Source organism: Artemia franciscana, chromosome 4 (assembly GCF_032884065.1).
Source record: "Artemia franciscana chromosome 4, ASM3288406v1, whole genome shotgun sequence".
NCBI lineage: Eukaryota > Metazoa > Arthropoda > Branchiopoda > Anostraca > Artemiidae > Artemia > Artemia franciscana.
Window position 1 is genome coordinate 33,856,824 of NC_088866.1, and position 19,221 is coordinate 33,876,044.

The 19,221-nt window shown below is 36.3% G+C and overlaps 1 protein-coding gene across 1 annotated transcript in view; it reads right to left on the minus strand.

Moving 5' to 3' along the window:
- Positions 1–4,325: 4,325 nt before the first annotated feature.
- LOC136026337 (nuclear pore membrane glycoprotein 210-like) overlaps positions 4,326–19,221 on the minus strand; it is a gene marked incomplete in the record, with an annotated part of 122,795 nt that continues 107,899 nt past the window's right edge. The window contains 4 exon segments of the mRNA XM_065702771.1: positions 4,326–4,701; positions 6,545–6,631; positions 13,896–14,223; positions 18,714–18,946. Coding sequence (XP_065558843.1) covers positions 4,520–4,701; positions 6,545–6,631; positions 13,896–14,223; positions 18,714–18,946 — 830 coding nt within the window.

Genomic DNA, 19,221 nt, shown 5'->3' on the forward strand with positions numbered 1-19,221 from the left:
GCCTCAATTTACAACAAAATAACAGTTAAATATATGACCCAAATTGTATATCCTCCATGAATTTTCCCCTTGCTTGGTTTCGTCGACGTAGCTTGTTTGTCATTAATACATCATAGAAAATGGATAAACCAGCGTTATCTAGTGTTTGGCGTTATCAACTTTTGCTATACGCTAGATGGCATTGATATTTTTTTCTGTGTCGACACTAGCACCCGTTCCTACTTTTATACTTGACCATTTTGGGGTTGTAATAACTGTAAGTGGAATAATTGGTACTAAGCCCAAGAATAAAAGTGTGTCAAAGGTGCCTTTTGTATATGAAAATGTGCTTTTGAAGCACATTTCAGAGAAAGTATGAAAAGAAAGCGTGCCGAGGAATCACAAGAGCAACCTGAAACAACCTGGACAGCGAGAGTCAAAACGTATCAAAACTGAAAATGATAGCGATGATGATTGGGATTTTGACTTGGATAAGGTCATCAATGCCTACCAGATTTTAGTTAAAAAAAAAAAAAAAAACAAAGGTTCGGCGATATGTATTTCATAGTGACGAAAGACAAGTCAAGGTAAAACCAACCAAACAACTTGAAAGTGATACCGATGATAAAAAAAACGACGTTGAAAGGACTATCGTTTCCCAGTTGCAACATCTTTTCCACATAAATTATAATTTAGTGCTTCTGTTCAAAACAGCAATCGAATTGATGCCTACTGATACGCAACTATCAACGAAGTGGCAATCGTTATGGTCGGTGATTTGTATATGAAGTCAAAGGCTTTGTATATGACGTCATTATAAGTATATAAGAAGGCGTTTCAAAGAGAAGTTTTTATTAAACTCATCGATGCTACGATGCCCTACAATATCCTATCATTTTTTGGGATGGAGCCGACGGCTATCACTTAATATTAAATTGATAAATCCAGCCACTAACAAAGAAATGGATAAGAAATGCAGCACAATGAAATATTATGCCTATAGATTAATGATTCGTCATTTATATATAATCCATCTTGGGATTAGATACAACAGCTTTGATATCCTGGACAATCGCCGGTTCATAGACATGACATTACGGCCCGTGTCTTCCGGCAAAAGTTGCTCTCCTTCATCTCCTACAGAGTTATGGGAGAAATACAAATCGCAAATGGCCGAGAATATACTCCACCGAATACGGCTAGAAAGGTCAGATATGACCTTGAACTTTACTATAGAAATTTATAACTGCACTTTAGTTATGATTGAAGATTTGTGCTTATCTATTGCGAACAAACTTCTCAAGCATTTGGGAATGCCTTCACCTAATCGTACTGCTTCTATTTCTACATGTGTAGAATGGGATCGTGAACAAAGTTACAACACAATTGATCTATTGTCGTATGTTAAAGACCAGGACATGGGGACACAAGGAATATAAATGACGACCGGGACACTGAAAGAGAAATTACAGACCGGGACACAAATGACAAGCGGGACACAGGGAATATAAATGACGACCGGGACACTCAAAGAGAAATTACAGACCGAGACACCGGGACACAGGGAATATAAATGACGACCGGGACACAACTACAACGGGGACGCCGGAAGGGCACATGGGGGACATATAAATGACGACGGGGACACAGGGAATATTCGATTAGCAATTACCATCAACAAAGCCCAAGGGCAATCATTAGAAAAATGCGGTATAGATCTGAATACGGATTGTTTTCCCATGGTCAATGATATGTTGCAGGACAATGGGACAGCGAAGAATATTGTATATTCGCAAGTTTTACGTAGTTAAAAACATATATATATCTATCTATATTCACAGGTGGGATACAATTGCGCGTAATTAATATGGCGCGTAACGACTTACGCGCGCGGGAAGGCTTGGGGGGGGGACATGAAGTTCCACCACCAACTAGGTGTTGGTGTGGCGCCCACACCAACAGCTAGTTAATGGTATAAATTGATAGCTCAAACAGCTGTCAACGCCAAGGTATAATGATGGCCTGGTGCGAGCAATACTTCCAAGTTTTGCTGATGATACTTAGTTTACAATGGCTACAAAAACAAGCGGATTTGAAAAATGGCAAGAAACAAGGAATGGTGATAATCGAGAGGTAGATGCGAGTGAAAAAACCGCGTGTTAATCAGAAAAAACAATGTTCATGTTACATGACAGAAGTGAACATTACTATCCATGGATTGAAGAAATTAAGTTAGAAAATGTATGCATAAAACCGACAAGTATTATAAAGTATCTTGGTGTCACGGTAGATGAGTACCTAAGTTTTAAAGATCATATTGAATTTACAAGTACTAAAGTAGCCAAAAATGTGGGAATTCTGCGGAAGCTGAAGAATTTTTTCCCCAAAAAGGTTATTAGAATGTCATATTTTTCTCTTATTCATCCACATTTGTTCTACTGTGTTACAGTTTGGTCGTCGACATTCACTAGCAATTTATGTCTACTCCGTGTGTTACAAAATGAAGCTGTAAGAGTTTTAGCCAATGATTTATCTCAGACTTTGGAAAGATCTAGGTCTCACCAATTAAAAATTTTACCATTTTTTGGTTTGTTTAAATTTCATGTATATTTGTTTATGTATGTTTCGAAAATTTATGTTTTTCGAAATTTTATAAAGAAAGGGAAAATAGTTATAAAACTAGAAATGTTGAATTGGTTAGAACGCCGGTTCCAATTGCTACCAGATCTAAGTTTTCTATTAGGTATATTGGTCCTGAAGTCTGGAACAAGCTTCCAGCGGAAGTCAAAGTAAGCAGGCCCTTGAAGAATTTCGTGCTTCTTTGCAATCTATTTGTTTTAACCAGTATTGTAGACATGGATTGGGTAATTTATTTGGGAGTGAGCATATGCTTGTGAGAGTTAAAAGAAATTTGTTCTTCTACACTGAAATATTATTCCTTTCCAGTTGTCGCATACTGATTTCTCTCCTTTCTTGACGACCAAATCTTTCTTAGATATTGCTGTATTTAAACAACTCTGGTCGAATGCCATCGTGGCCAGCAGCTTTCTTATTAAGAACGTTGTCAAATTCATCAATTAGAATTGGTCCTGAATATATATCAGGTGGCATATACGAGTATGTAACAAGAGCAAATATTTGACTGCAGACTACTTTACATATATAACCTCCACAAGATAAATTCATCAATAGCAATTAAAAAGACATAGATGGTGATTTTGAGGAAAATAAAACTTTCTTTCAGATCCCGTCTTGGCGAAGTGGTGTTGTGAACTGACGTTGAATTGCGAATTTATAAACTAATACTGTCAGTGAAGTGTTCAACAAACATCTGTATCCCCCAGAGATACCAGAGCTACGGCCTTCTAGAAATGGAAAATACGAGTTTCCTCAGGAAACTATCAGCTTCAAGTCTTGAATAAAGTCAGTAATTCGGGCAGAAATTTTGAGGTAAATAATCCCTTTTTGGACAATAATCTCTGCAATGTTTTATCAGACTCGTTTAACAAATCAAAGGCAAAGAATGGAAAAATATTCAAAGACAAAAGAATGGAAATAATCATGCAATTTTCATTTCCAACACTTTTAACAAATTAAAGCCTTTTTTAATTTAGCAATAACTAACAAATAGTTTTGTGACAAATGATACCAAAAGCCCTGAAGCGAAATTACGTCACATCAAATGAACAACAAAATGACTAAGTTTTCCGCTTTCAGAGTTTGCACTAAGAATTATCAAGAAGATGTAAATGGTAATACAATTTTGGAACTGCTTTCCAAGAACTCAATGCATATGCTCTGATATTTTTTCTCCTAGAATTAAAAGATTTACTGCACGATATTTAGTCAGATTCAAGCCAAAACAAGCTAAATAAGGAGTAACTACTTGGAGTAACTCATCCCAACTCATAGAGTGAGTCAGAAGGAGTTGGGCTGAATAGTCTCGACTGAAAAGCCCACGATCACTGAAACAGAAGAAGATTTCCAGATTTAAATTCTTTCATATTCAGTAAATATATTTGCACATTCAAAAATTCCTTTTCCAATCTTGCCTAGATCTGATATTCCTATCCCAAATTCGTTTTTACCGCTATCCAAAATGCGGTTGCCTCATTTATTAGTGTAAGACCAATTTTAGCAGCACAATGAACCAGCAGCAATTGTGACCGGGCTATCGTTACGTCTGAAAGGGGATCGTTTCCTTGTTTGCTTTATCCTTTATATTCCTTACTTTTCGTGTGTTGGTCAGTTATATCACAACAAATTTAACTAAAACCAATCTTACCTGAGGAAATAGGGTTTTACAAACGCGATTTATATTATTTACAAAATACTTTCTATTCATATGTATAAAAAATCAAGTTTTAATATTGAGTTCTAAGCTACAGAAATAATACACAACTGATCACGTATATAAACATTGGACACTTCAATTTTAATCATTTTGCAAACTTCTGAAGTAACTCAACTGCTAGCTCTTTAGATCTCAGGTATATATCAACAATATCACTAAAAAAGGAGTCATCATAACTCCAGTCAATTATCTAAAAGAACTATTAGGTGACTGAGAATAAGGTGATTGGGAATAAGGAGGAGGGCTACTCCTTGGTGAATACTGTCCATAGGTTCCACTATTGTCGTGATCAACTGTCCAAAGCCTTGGTCTTTCAGTACCGAAGGGAGACGGAGGCTTGCCGGAAACCAGCGGAGAAGACATCATACCTGAAATTAAAATAGTGACTTATCACAAACTAATATATAATTGTAATTATTGAGGTGATTATAGGATATATTTATCCATACAGTTTTTTATTAAGTTTCACTGGAATACTTGCTTTGCCTTCTAAACTCACAGCCATCCTCTCAAAATGCAGGCTAAACTGAGAAGTTGCGAAAAATCCTTTTTGAAAAGTACCGTAAGATAAGCAACAAAATGCCAACTTATGCCATTTTATATTGTAGAGACTAGAAAAAATGAACTGTCATTACGAACCGTTTACACATCAGCAATTAGACGGGAGGTTCGAGGGGGCGTTGGAAATTTTTTGTCAAGGTGGGTGGGTTGAGGCAGGAATACTTGATTTCGCCTTCTAAACTAACTTACATCCTCTCAAAAATGAGAGGATGGATGAGAGGATAATTGTAATCATGAAGGTGATTGTAGGATATAGTTATCCAAAAATTTTTTTATTTACGTTTCACTAGAATATTTGCTTTGCCTTCTAAACTCACTGCCATCCTCTCAAAATGCAGGCGAAACTAAGAAGTTGCGGAATAAGCCTTTGAAAAGTACCACAACGGAAGCAACAAAGTGTCGATTTATACCATTGTAAATGGTACAGACTATATAAAATAAGCCATTGTTAAAACCGTTTACGCACCAGTTATTGGGGGGAGGGACCTTTAAATTTTTTTAGGGGGAGAGTTGGGTGTTGGGCTGGGGAAAAGAGCTTGAGTCTAAAAATGTGCTTTCAGGCCAAAATATTCAAACTTTATATGATAGATTCTTCACAGTAACATGGGGGAGGAAATATAGTCTTTGTTTCCCTTCATATACTAGACTAAGCTTACAATATTAGCACGAAGAGGCGAAAGCCTCCTACGGGGGAAAGAACAGTTTTAAAGGGAAATACCACAAAAAGCTAAAAATCAATTAAAGAGTTTTACTTAAGTATAAAAAACTGAGATTCAGGTAGACGACAACCAGTCATATCTAGGATGACAAAGAAGGATATTAAAAATGAACAGAAATTACAAAAAATTCAAAAAGGAACAGAAAACGTGCTATAAACAAGGATGTGAAATTGGTCTCAAATAATAACCTGCTCTTTATGGTAGTCTGTCTTCTTGTCTCAAAACTACAAAAGAAAGTTCAATTTTAATTACTATGCATCAAGAACAATGAAGATCGATCAGTTGAATGTAATTTAGTTGCCTTAAATAAGAAAATCATTAATTTCAAATCCCCCTGTGGCCTATAGAGATGGGCTTTAATGCAAAAATGGAAACTGTACCTTCCAATATATTTTTTTCTATATAAGATTTAGCGTCTAGCAACAGAAAGATATTTCTGTTTTTTTAAACTAGTCATGATTTTTATGGAATATCTTTACGGCCTTATAGAAATAAGCCATAAAGAAATAATGCGTTGACGATAAAACGTCAAATAAAATGAACTATTTAAAAAAATAACGATAAAATTGTTAACGTTATACTGAAATAACCATGTTTTGGTTATAGAAACGCTTTACAAAAATAATGTGTTGACGATAAACGTCAAATAAAATGAACTAGTTAAAAAATAACCATACAATTGTTAATGAAATAATGAAATAACCATGTTTTGGCTAGTTTACCTTATGGAAAGGTCGTTTGTGGGGATTGGTTGTCACTGCTATTTAAAAAAAAGGAAAAAAGAAGCCACCTTTGTACGTGTCACGTTTCAGCAAAACTGGTACCCATTGTTTTAGAGGGCAGCACTAGCATTTCTTGCGCATAGGAGGATTCACCTACCTCCACCATCTGTTACTAAGAAATGACTAAAAGGTAAATAATAAAAACTCACCACTACGAGTGGGAGAACTTTTTGCCAGAAAGACATTGTCATTATTCGTAGTTTCACGATAACCAGCATTCCAGAACCACCGGGAGCCTAAAAGAGATTCAACATATTTTTATTGTCGTGCTTTCGATTCAGAAAAAAAGTTTTTTTTGGATTTTTACACCTGTCCATTGGAAATATGCATGGTCTAGAATCAGATTTGAACAACTGTCAATCTGAACATATATATAAATGAAAAAACAAGAGCCAAGAGCTCATATGGCACTTGTGACGAGGTCGGAAGAGCCAAGCGCCAAGAGCTTCTTCCCACTAAGTTTCATTCACTCTAAGTGTTTTCCGAGATTTCCGGTTTCCCCCTCCAAATCCCCCCTGTCACTAGATCCGGTCGGGATTTAAAATAACAGCTCTAAGACACGAGGTCCTTCTAAATATTAAATTTCATTAAGATCCAACCACCCGTTCACCAGTTAAAAATACAAATTTTTTTTCTAAATTTTCCGAATTACCGAATTGGGTGCCCTCCCCCCCCACAACTCTCCCAAAAAGAGCGGATCCGGTCCGGTTATATCAATAACGTATCTAGGACATGTGATTATTTTTCCTACCAACTTTCATCCCGATCTCTCCACTCTAAGCGTTTTACAAGATTTCCAGCCCCCCCCCCCCCGATTCCTCCCATTGACACTGGATCTGATCGGTATTAAAATAAGACGTCTGAGTTACGAGGTCCTTATAAATATCAAATTTTATTAAGATCCAATCACTCGTTCGTTAGTTAAAAATACCTCATTTTTCTAGCTTTTCCGAATTAACCCCCCCCCCCCCCAAGAGAGCGGATCCGTTCCGGTTACGTCAATCACATATCTAGGACTTGTGCTTATTTTTGCCACCGAGTTTCATCCCGATCCCTCCACTCTAAGCGTTTTCAAAGATTTCAGGTTTCCTCCTCCAGCTCCCCCGATGTCACCGGATCCCGTCGGGATTTATAATGAGAGCTCTAAGACACGATATGCTTCTAAATATCAAATTTCATTAAGATCCGATCACCAGTTCGTAATTTGAAAACGCCTAATTTTTTCTATTTCTTCCGAATTAACCGTCCCCCACTCCCCCCAGATGGTTCGAATCAGGGAGACGACTATTACTAATTTAATCTGGTCTGGTCCCCGATACGCTCGCAAAATTCCATCGTCCTAGCTTATCTGGAAGTGCCCAAACTAGCAAAACCGGGACAGACAGACAGACAGACCGACAGAATTTGCGATCGCTATATGTCACTTGGTAAATACCAAGTACCATAAAAATGTGATTAATTCTCCCGTGAAAATAATTGGGTGTGTTAACATCACACCACTAAATTATTAAATTAAATATGCTAAATTGGAAAAATACGAAAAATTTAAGACAAACTACTGTAGAAATAAGCTACTTCACACTCTCGCTTTCCCACAGAACGTTATGGTTAAGAGTTGAAAATTAAGGAGTCTTTCATCAATCTGAATTATTTATAAATCTATGGAAAACAGAACGTTCCTAATCAATTCGTTTATCATCGCTATACAGTGCAAGAAAAGAATTTTCTATTGTTCAGATCTAATAACAGACAATAGCTAATTTCATACAAACATAAACAAATTTAATAAACTAAAATAAAAACTAATAATATATTTTTCCTGAATGTTGCGTGGGATCTTCACGAATTATCCGTACAGACAGATGAATGATTAACGTATGGATAATACACCAACGAAACTTGGGCTTTCCTCTTGGTATTTACCCCTACCAACTTCTGTAATCAGTGCAACTTTCTACCTTCTGGGGGTTACACGTCCCCCCAAACCACCCACTGGATCCACCCCTGAATATCCTTACAGTTTATTGTTTAGTAAACGGTCAGCCAAACAGGTATTTAAACCTGTCCTTACACTATTCCTTTGAAAAAGATCTTGTATATTTTTCCCAGCCCCTTGAAGCCCCTATTAAAACTGCCGAAAATTAAAGCTCTCAATCCGTTCAAGCCGCTGCCGTTTATATTTGAAAAAAATAAATAAAAATGCTAGACTGTAAGTTGGACTTCGTAGCATAAATAGTTAACTAGCTATAGTTAAATAGGCTTAATGCCACTCGGGATTTAAAATAAGAGCTCTGACTCACGAGATCCTTCTAAATATCAAAATTCATCAAGATCCGGTCACCCGCTCGTAAGTTATAAATACCTGACTTTTTCTAATTTTTCCTCTCCCTTCAGCTCCCCAGATGATCGAATTGAGGAAAACGAATTTATCAAGTCAGTTTGTGCATCTCCCTGACACGCCTACCAATTTTCATCGTCCTAGCACGTCCAGAAGCACCAAACTCGCCAAAGCACTGAACCCCACTCCCTAACTCCCCCAAAGTTTCATCCCAATTTCTCCACTCTAAGCGTTTTCCAAGATTTCCGGTTTCACCCTCCAACTCCCCCCAATATCAACAGATCTGGTCGGGATTTGAAATAAGAGCTTTGAGACATTAGTTTCTTCTAAATATCAAATTTCCTTAAGATCCGGTCACCCGTTATTAAGTTAAAAATACCTCAATTTTTCTAATTTTTCCAAATTAACACCCCCACCTCCTCCAAAGAGAACGGATCCGTTCCATTTATGTCAATCACGTATCTATAACTTGTGCTTGTTCTTCCCATCAGGTTTCATCTCGATCTCTCCACTCTAAGCGTTTTTCAAGATTTCTGTTTCCCCCCGCCAACCCTCTATGTCCCCGGATCCGATTCGATTTGAAAATAGAGCATCTGAGTCATAAGATCCTTCTATATATCAAGTTTCATTAAGATTCGATCACCCATTCGTAAGATAAAGATACCTCAATTTTCATGTTTTCCAAGAATTCCGGTTTCCCCCTCCAACTACCCCAATGTCACCAGATCTGGTTGGGATTTAAAATGAGAGCTCTAAAGCACAAGATCCTTCTAAATATCAAATTTCATTAAGATCTGATCACCCGTTCGTAAGTTACAAATACCTTATTTTTTAAATACGTTCTGAGACCAGCGAAATCTGTTGCAAGGCAAAGAATACTTATTCAATCTAATTGGTAACTTCTCTTTCATTGATTTAAACTTGGTTTTTTGTTGGTTGAGTCAGTATCTGTCTTCCTCTCGTGTAGTTCACTTATAAAGGTTAGATTTTGCTGTTGTTTTTTTCTTTCTTTGTTTTTTTTTTTTTTTTTTTTTTTGGAGCACTGAGGACGACTTGGTGGAGGTCCTTGTCGAAATATTTGCTTGTTTTTCATATTTAGCTACTGGCTGATAAAATCTTCGTTTTTTCTCTTTTCATTTTTTATTCCCTTTCTTTGTTTTCATACCTCATTTTTTATAATTTTTCCGAATTACCCCCCCCCCCCCCCAGCTCCACCAAAGAGAGCAAATTCGGTCCGGTTATGTCATTCACGTATCTTGGACTTGTTTTCATTCTTCCTACCACGTTTCGTTCTGATCTCTCCGCTTGAAGTGATTTCCAAGATTTCCAGCCCCCCCCCCAATAACGCTGGACCCGGCCGGGATTTAAAATAAGAGATCCAAGCTACGAGGTCCTTCTAAACATGAAATTTCATTAAGATCTGATCACTCCTTCGTAAGTTAAAAATACCTCATTTTTTCTAATTTTTCAGAATTAACCCTTCCCCTGCAACTCCCCCAAAGAGAGCGGATCCGTTCCGGTTATGTCAATCATGTATCTAGGACTTCTGCTTATTTTTACCACCAAGTTTCATCCCGATCCCTCCACTCTAAGCGTTTTCCAAGATTTTAGGTTCCTCCCCCCCTCAATGTCACCGGATCCAGTCGGGATTTAAAGTAAGAGCTATGAGACACGATATCCTTCTAAACACCAAATTTCATTAAGATCCAATCACCCGTCCGTAAGTTAAAAATACCTAATTTTTTTCTAATTTTTCCGATTTAACCATTTAACCCCCCCCACCCCAAAAAAAACAACAAACTGCTCTATCGGTAATTTCCAAGGAATCATTTAGGCCCCATGCACAATGAGATGTCGTTAATACCGAAATTTGGCTAGCTTTAATTTAAGCTAATCTGATTGTTTTTGTAGAATTTTCTGATTGGCTGGAAAGCTCTATGAAAAATCCTGATTGACTGGAAAGCTCAATAAAAAATCCTGATTGGCTCAAATTAGCTCAAGATAAATCAAGATAAAATAAGTTGTCTGTGTGTGTGTGTGTCGAGTGACGTCACGTTTGTGTGACGACTGACGTCATGTTTGTCGACTGATGTCATTATAAGGATTGAGCTGTATGCGTCATGAAGTTGTTTGTCGACTGACGTCATGTTTGTCAACTGATGAAATTACATACCGGGACACCGGGACACAAATGACGACCGGGACACAGGGAATATAAATGACGACAGGGAACCTCAAAGAGAAATTACAGACTGGGACACCCGGACACAAATCACGACCGGGACACAGGGAATATAAATGACGACCGGGACACAGGGACATAACTACAACGGGGACGCCGGGGGCACAGGCGGGATATATAAATGACGACCGGGACACAGGGATTGTTCGAATAGAAATTACAGACCGGGACACCGGGACACAAATGGCGACCAGGACACCGGGACACAGGGAATATAAATGACGACTGGGACACTCAAAGAGAAATTACAAACTGGGACACCGGGACACAAATGACGACCGGGACACAGGGACACATCATTAGAATAATGAGGTATAGATCTGAATACGGATTGTTTTTCCCATGGACAATAATATGTTGCATGTTCAAGAGTCAGTAAACCTGACAATCTATTTATATGCAACATATATATATATATATATATATATATATATATATATATATATATATATATATATATATATATATATATATATATATATATATATATATATATATATATATACCATTATATATATTATACCATTAACTAGCTGTTGGTGTGGGCGCCACACCAACACCTAGTTGGTGGTGGCACTTCATGTCCCCCCAAGCCTTCCCGCGCGCGTAAGTCGTTACGCGCCATATTAGTTACGCGCCATTGTAGTTGTGTCCCTATGTCCCACCTGTGAATATATATATATATATATATATATATATATATATATATATATATATATATATATATATATATATATATATATATATATATATATGTTTTTAACTACGTAAAACTTGCGAATATACAACATTCTTTGCTGTCCCATTGTCTGTACATATAAATAGATTGTCAGGTTTACCGACTCTTGAACATGCAACATATAATGGTCCATAGGAAAACAATCCGTATTCAGATCTATACCTCATGATTCCAATGATTGCCCTTGAGCTTTGTTGATGGTGATTGCTAAACGACGATTCCCTGCGTCGCCGTCGTCATTTATATATCCCCGTGTGCCCCCCGGTGTCCCGGTCGTCATTTATATTCCATGTGTTCCGGTCGTCATTTATGTCCCGGTGTCCCAGTCTGTGAATTCTCTTTGAGGGTCCCGGGCGTCATTGATATTCCTTGTGTCCCGGTGTCCCGGTCGTCATTCGTGTCCCGGTGTCCCAGTCTGTATATACATTCGTTTTTGAATTGGTCTTTTTTTTAGGTTTTAGTTTTCTGCCTTTTTTTTAGTTTTTTTTAGTTATATCTCATGATTCTAATGATTGCCCTTGAGCTTTGTTGATGGTGATTGCTAATCGAACATTCTCTGTGTCCCCATCGTCATTTATATATCCCCCTGTGCCCCCCGGCGTCCCCGTTGTAGTTGTGTCCCTGTGTCCCGGTCGTCATTTATATTCCCTGTGTCCCGGTCGTCATTTGTATTCCGGTGTCCCAGTCTGTATATACATTCGTTTTTGAAATGGTAAATGATGAAATAAATTTTTGTATTTTTCCCCTTTTTTTCTTTTTAGTTTTTTTTTGGTTTTTACATTTTTTTAGTTTTTTTAGTTTTTTTTTTCTTTTTAGTTTTTTTTTTATTTTTATTTTTTTAGTTTTGTTTTTCTCCTTTATTTTTCTTTTTGTTTCCTTTTTTTAGTTTTTTTTATTTTTTTGTTTTTTTAGTTTTTTAGCTTTTTTAGTTTTTTTATTAGTTTTTAGTTTGTTTTTTTCTTTTTAGTTTTTTTGTAGTTTTTACCTTTTTTTTAGTTTTTTTTTTTACTTATGTCCTGGTCGTCATTTATACTCCCTGTGTCCCGGTCGTCATTTGTGATGGTTTGTTGACGGTGTTTTGTTGATGGTGATTGCTAATTGAACATTCCTTGTGTCCCGGTCGCTTTCTCTTTGAGTGTCCCGGTCGTCATTTATATTCCCTATGTGCCGGTGTCCTGGTCGTCATTTGTGTCATATATACACGTTTACACCTTGACCCTTTTGTCAGGAGTAAAGAGAAGATAAAAAAAAATAATAAAGCTAATCGATCGTGTCAAACGATTGTGTCGATCAAATCGATCTAGGTGAAACATTCTTTTTCGAAAATCGTAATTCGGGAAAAATCACTCCAAAGATTTTGAATTTTTCCTACCTCTTTCAGCCTCCACATTTACGACAAAATACATTGATCTTATTTTGTGACAGCAAATAGAGAACGATTATTCGCTGAGAAAAGTAACAAAGTTGAGATAGGGCGGTTTAACTTAATACACTGTAAAATCCTTGAAGAATTAGCGGGGTTCTACATGTGACATTTGTTCACTTAAATCAGGAGCTCAACGACTTCAATATTAAGCGCTAGAGGAGACCATCTAGCGATAAGTGCAGTTACTCACGTCAAACCACCTTAGCGAAATTTAGGGCGTTTTACCAAAACGCGGTCGTAATATTGAAAAATTGTTTTGTTCTATTGGCTATTGTTCTATTGGCCAAGCGTTTTAGGAGTACAATTAAACCTTACAATGAATTATGTCAATTAATTATAGTTCTCGACTGACATTTTTACTTAACTTAATCTTAAAATAATCGTTTTCAATTAACGTAATGAGTTTTGGGTTTAAGCTAAATGGCATTGTTTTTTTTTCACAGATGCACTTAAACTCCCTTTCTTATCAGTTTGCCATGCTTTTTGGGAGTACAATTGACTCACATACCAAGAATCACGTTAATCATTTATCGTTCTTAATTAAGGTTCCATCGGTTTTTTAAATTAATAGTGTTTTAATTAACTAATCTCAAAATCGCTATTTATAGTCCATTAATGGACGAGTTAAGGCTGGGTGGCACTGTTTTACTTTCCCTGAAATAAACTTACATTTCCTTTCTGATTTGTTTGTCTGATCAATAAAGACTTGCCGCACAATTCACGGCAGAAACGAGGAGTACAATTAACAGACTTACCAAAAATCACAATTGCTGTGGTAATAATAGCCGTCAGCACCGTAACAAACCACTGTTGATAATCTTCGAGGAAAGAGAGTAGCACACTGAACCAGGACTTTTCACGAACTGGAATTGTGCACCTGTCTCGTTCAGTCAACTGAAGCCTAACATGAACTGGGACATGAATTGATTGAACTGTTTTTGGAGAATTGACAATGAGAGATAATTTGGCACCGTCTTCCAAGGTCCAGTAGTCAGGGCGGAGCTTGACTGGGAACACTATGGCTGATACGTGGCGGTATTCAGGCTGGTCGACACTTAACAGAGAAGGGTCACTCGACCGAATCTGTAACGTCATCAAAGTTTTAACATCAAAAACGAAAGTTAACAAGTAACAGTGCTGTTCCTTTTGAGTTACAATAGTAATTATTTCTTTTGTTTTTGTTTCCGAAAGTTGTGTCGACAAGCAGGGAAAATATATTGAAATATATGTTTGAATTTATAACTTGTCTGTTAAAAATTTGTAGAATACGTTTGAAAGAAAAAAAAATTCCCTGATGAACAACTTGCAACTTGAAGAAGTAATAATAATAAAAAAAAATCCCTAATAGCAAACTTTAGAGAACCTCTCTGTATTTTATAACTGTACACAGAGGGAAAAAGATGGAAGGTGTAAAAGTAATTATTCCCTACATTGACATAAAATAAAGAAAGTAAAATAAAACAAATAAAAAAATTTGAGAAAGCTAAATTCAAAATAGAATCCCCTCTAAAAAAGTGACAACGACTGAAATAATTTTCCCTAATTTAAACAGGATTGCTTTAGTTTAAGTATTTACCAATTACCAGAAGCAATTTCAGAGTATGTCTAACGACTATCCGAAGCTATGTTAAATGTAACAGTTTAAAATAAAAGAATAAGGACCACAATTCACTTTGTAATCAGTAATGGTACTTAATTTTTTCTTGCCGAGAGATAGAACCGAGGAAAACATAAACACTTGGTCCGAAAGGTTTTGTTAGATCATATATTTTTTGGGGAAATTATTCCGTACATTTTTTTTTCTGAAAGATGAGCTGCTTATCTTCCTATCCTTTTTATGTATTATGTAAATGCCCAGAATGTTCACATTGTTGTTGCGGAATGGTTAAAGCTATGTTCGGGATCTATCGGGAACTAGGTTCAGTCCCCGATGTTGAAAGGAATTTTTATTTTTTTTTTCTTCAAAATATTGGAAACTGCGGTAAACGAAAAAAGGAAATATTTGCATTTAGGTTTATAGGCAACACTTAACTTTATGATTTTAGGCTACACTCAACTTTCTGATTTTACTTTGTAATATTAGACAACGTCAATAGTTTCCTCTCAAAGACAAACAACTTATCTCCCGTATCCATTTTCATATATTATGTTCGTCAGCGCAAGTGTTTTTTTTTTCAACCCTGGAGACATTGTTATATGATCTATGAATAGTATTTAAAACAAAATGCCTATCCCAAAATTTTGATCGGATGCATTCGCGCAACAGAGGGCGTGGGTGAAAAGCGAGCTCAGTTAGCTTTCAGTCGAAAAAAGTCGTCAAAATAACGACAGCTGGAACGACAGACAAGTAACTAGGAATTTAGTTCGTCGTAGATTTTGAGAACAATTATTATCGAGCATCTTTAGGGAGGTAAATCTGCATCACTATAATCATCGCCATTAATATCAGATTGAAAGACGCTGAAAATTTATTGGAGTGAAAGAGGGATGGATAAAATGGAAGCTTCCGAAGATTATGCCTTTATATGCTTAAAAAGCCCTAAATTAATTCACAACCCGGTGGATGTCAATTCCAAGTAACTTCTCTAGTTAATATGAAGTTACTAGGGCATCCAACCTGAAATATAGTAGATTTTGGTTTAGGAATTTCCGAATTTACAGAGAGCGATTTCATAATACAGCCGTCTAATATCAAAAGACATAAAAAAAAAAAATTCTTAATTTTTGCAGACAAAAAGAATTACAGAGTTTAATTAGTTAGTGTTATGGTAACATGGTTATGGTAATATGGCAACACTTAACAAAATGTGATACAGCCCTGATTTGCATCAAAATGTTGAAACAATCAAAAGAAAATTGCTTTCTTAATGAACTAATTTTACTTAATAGTTGCTTTCTGAGAATGGAGGTCAAGACCATCCTTTAATAATTAACTTTTATTTCATAAGATTATACATTTTCATTGGTTTCGTTTATGCAGCATTTAGCTTTCATTCGTAGGGATTTCAGTTTTCCTTGGGGCGACAAATTAATCAAGAATTTTGCAAAGGAAATCAGAAACAAAACGCTGATTAAAATCTCACTTATAGGGTGGTTGTATCGTTTTCAAATACATTCCATAAAATTGAGTCTTATTGTGGAGGGGAGATTCAACCATTCCTATATGACCTCTGGTAGCACTAAGTGTTTAAGTGGCATTTCCGAAGACAAAAATTACATAGCTAACGAGCAGAAGAGCCTGTGGAACGAAAACATTAAAAGAAGAAGAAAAAGAAAAAAACGTGTTGCGTATACTCTTATGTGAGGACTGGGACTGGGGCTTTAGTGAGGCCTGAAGTCTGTCGAACGAAAGGCATAAAAAAAGAAAAAAGAAAAAGAAGAAACCTGAGGCATATACTCTTTTGTAAGGACTGAAGAAAATTTAAAGTGCCATCTTACCCCTGTAAGGATTATTATTTTCACTTAGAATTAACACGATTTTCCAGTGATGACAGTGGTCAGATATGGTTCTGAAGCATGGGCGCTTCGGAAAGCGGTGAAGATTTACTAAATGTTTTCCAGAGAAATTGGCTACGGATTATTCTGGGTACCCGGCTGAAAGACCGTACTTCGAACAGTAGGCTTCTGTGGATGAAGGGTGACAGATTGCCGAAGATTGTGCGGATGAAGGATGATAGATTGCCGAAGATTGTCCTTTTTGGTCAACCGTCAAGGGCTAAACAGAAAGCAGGTCGTCTGCGGTTGGGTGGGAAGATGTCATAAAGAAAGATTAAAGGGAAATTGGAACTTTCTGGGATGGTGTAAAGAGAGAGGCTTTGAACAGACTGGGATGGAGGAGGAGCGTGCGTAGCTGTGTCAAGCTTGATGCTGCAGTGGGTTGGTAGTAGTAGTAGTAATAGTAACAAACACAATTCGGGTCATAGCCTTCAAACAGAAGTTAAACCTGGTTCTTACGTGTAAGTAGCCCTATATTCTTTCTTAGACTTATGATGTTCGCTCTGGTTTAGTTGGCAAATAAAGGAAGGATACAGGTTTAATGTATAGAGGCAAACACAAAGCTTAGGCAGTTGGGCCTTAGCTTTGCTTATGCTTCTTGACGGTTATAAAACAAAAGTCTAACATGTTCCTTTCTTTTTCTTAATTTTTACGGTGTTAAAACCAAGTAAAGGGGGACAAACCCCAATTCTGTAATAATATCATTAGTTTCTTTTAGGAAAGAAAATGTTAGCTTTATTATGTTAGTCAGTTAGAATGTTTGACTTTTTTCAGCAATAACGAAATTTCACTTCTAGCTAAAACATAAACATTAATTTGATCAAGATCCCAGAAATTGTGATGAATATTGAACTTTAAATTCTAATCAAAAAAAAACTAAATAAGTAAAATTCTTTTCTTTTCTGATAAACTCTCAGTTTCAATATCAAGTGTTGTCTTGTACATTTTATTGCAAGGTTAAAATTTATCAAGGTTCAATCTGTATATTCATTTCTCTGTCACTTACTTCAACTTTTCACTCAGGTTTTATGGCTAAATTTGGACATTGCGATCCTCGTCACAAAGCTCCCCTGGCATGTCCCTTACACCCTTCCCTACAACATAACTTTTCCTGAAAGTTTCAACTTAATCCTCCACTATGAAACAAAACAAAGTAGAATTGCCAAAAAACCCTAACAAATTCATCACCATTTTAATTAGACTTAATGACTGGGTGTAGAATAATAAATCCTCACTTGGCTTCAGGCGCCCTGGGCCGAACGTCATGCGCTTGTTTTCAGAGCTGAAATTTAAAGATAAGGCAAGCGTCCTTTGATTTTGAACAGTCAACTAGTATATATAAACTCATCTTTCACCTTTTTTACTTACTTTGTCCAATTTTTATTTTCATTACTTCAAAGGATTTCTTATGAAGTTAGCAAGAGAAAAGAGAAGGTATTGAAGAAGAATAAAAATTTAAATCCCTTAAATTTTTATTAACACACATAATTACAACAAAAACTCTAGCCAACGGAAAGCAGAGCTCGATGTTTAAGATAAACACGAAGTGAGACAAAGCACAAACGTATACAATAACGATATACTGATTCAAAAAGACAACTACACTTTCAAAGGAAAGCTCGGTTCCATATGTTTTTAGCTGATCTTTCAACCAGCTTTCCTTTTTTTTATTAATTTTATTTAGTTACAATAAAAAATCTAGCCAACGGAGAGGAGAGCTTGATGTTTAAAATAAATGCTAAGTTATACAAAGCACAAACTTATACATTAACGGTGTATTGATTCAAAAAGACAACTACAACTTCAAAGGAAAGCCTGTTTGATGCCATGTTTTAGCTGGTCTTTCATCTAGCTTTTCCTTTTTTTTATTTGGCGCTGGCTACTAATAAAAACCACATAACTCCATATAAAGATGTATTTTTAATAAAAGAAAATGAATTCTCAATTTTCCTAATTATTTAATATATGTAAGGTTGTGTTAATTTCGTATTAGGTTATACATAAAGTGTGTTAATTTCACTATCCTTGATACTTAGAAAGAGAAATGAAAAAGAAACAATTCTTTAACAGATTCTTACCTGAATGGAGTCTAGCACATCTTTTACGCCGGTGATGACGAGTGGTACTTCTGTCTGCAAATTACTGAAATGAAGTTCACTATTCTGTAATTGAATTGCAGGCTTGAAACTAAGACGAATCGTATCACTGAGCTGGCTCTGTCTCTCTGTCGCCGACAGAATTATATCCGTATCAACAATGTTACTTGGGACAACTGCAGTGCTCTGAACTTCAATGACGCATGAGTAATGACCTGAACAACAAGAAAATTCATAACCTTAAAAATATACATTAGTTTTCTATATATATATATATATATATATATATATATATATATATATATATATATATATATATATATATATATATATATATATATATATATATATATATATACTAGCTGACACCTGCCACGTGTTAATGTGGCGCTGCGTGCCACAGCACAACGTGGAGGGTCAGCTAGGCGCCCCACGCGGCAGGCTTCTATATATGGATCTTCACTGTCGCTTGTGTCGCATTCTAACTGTT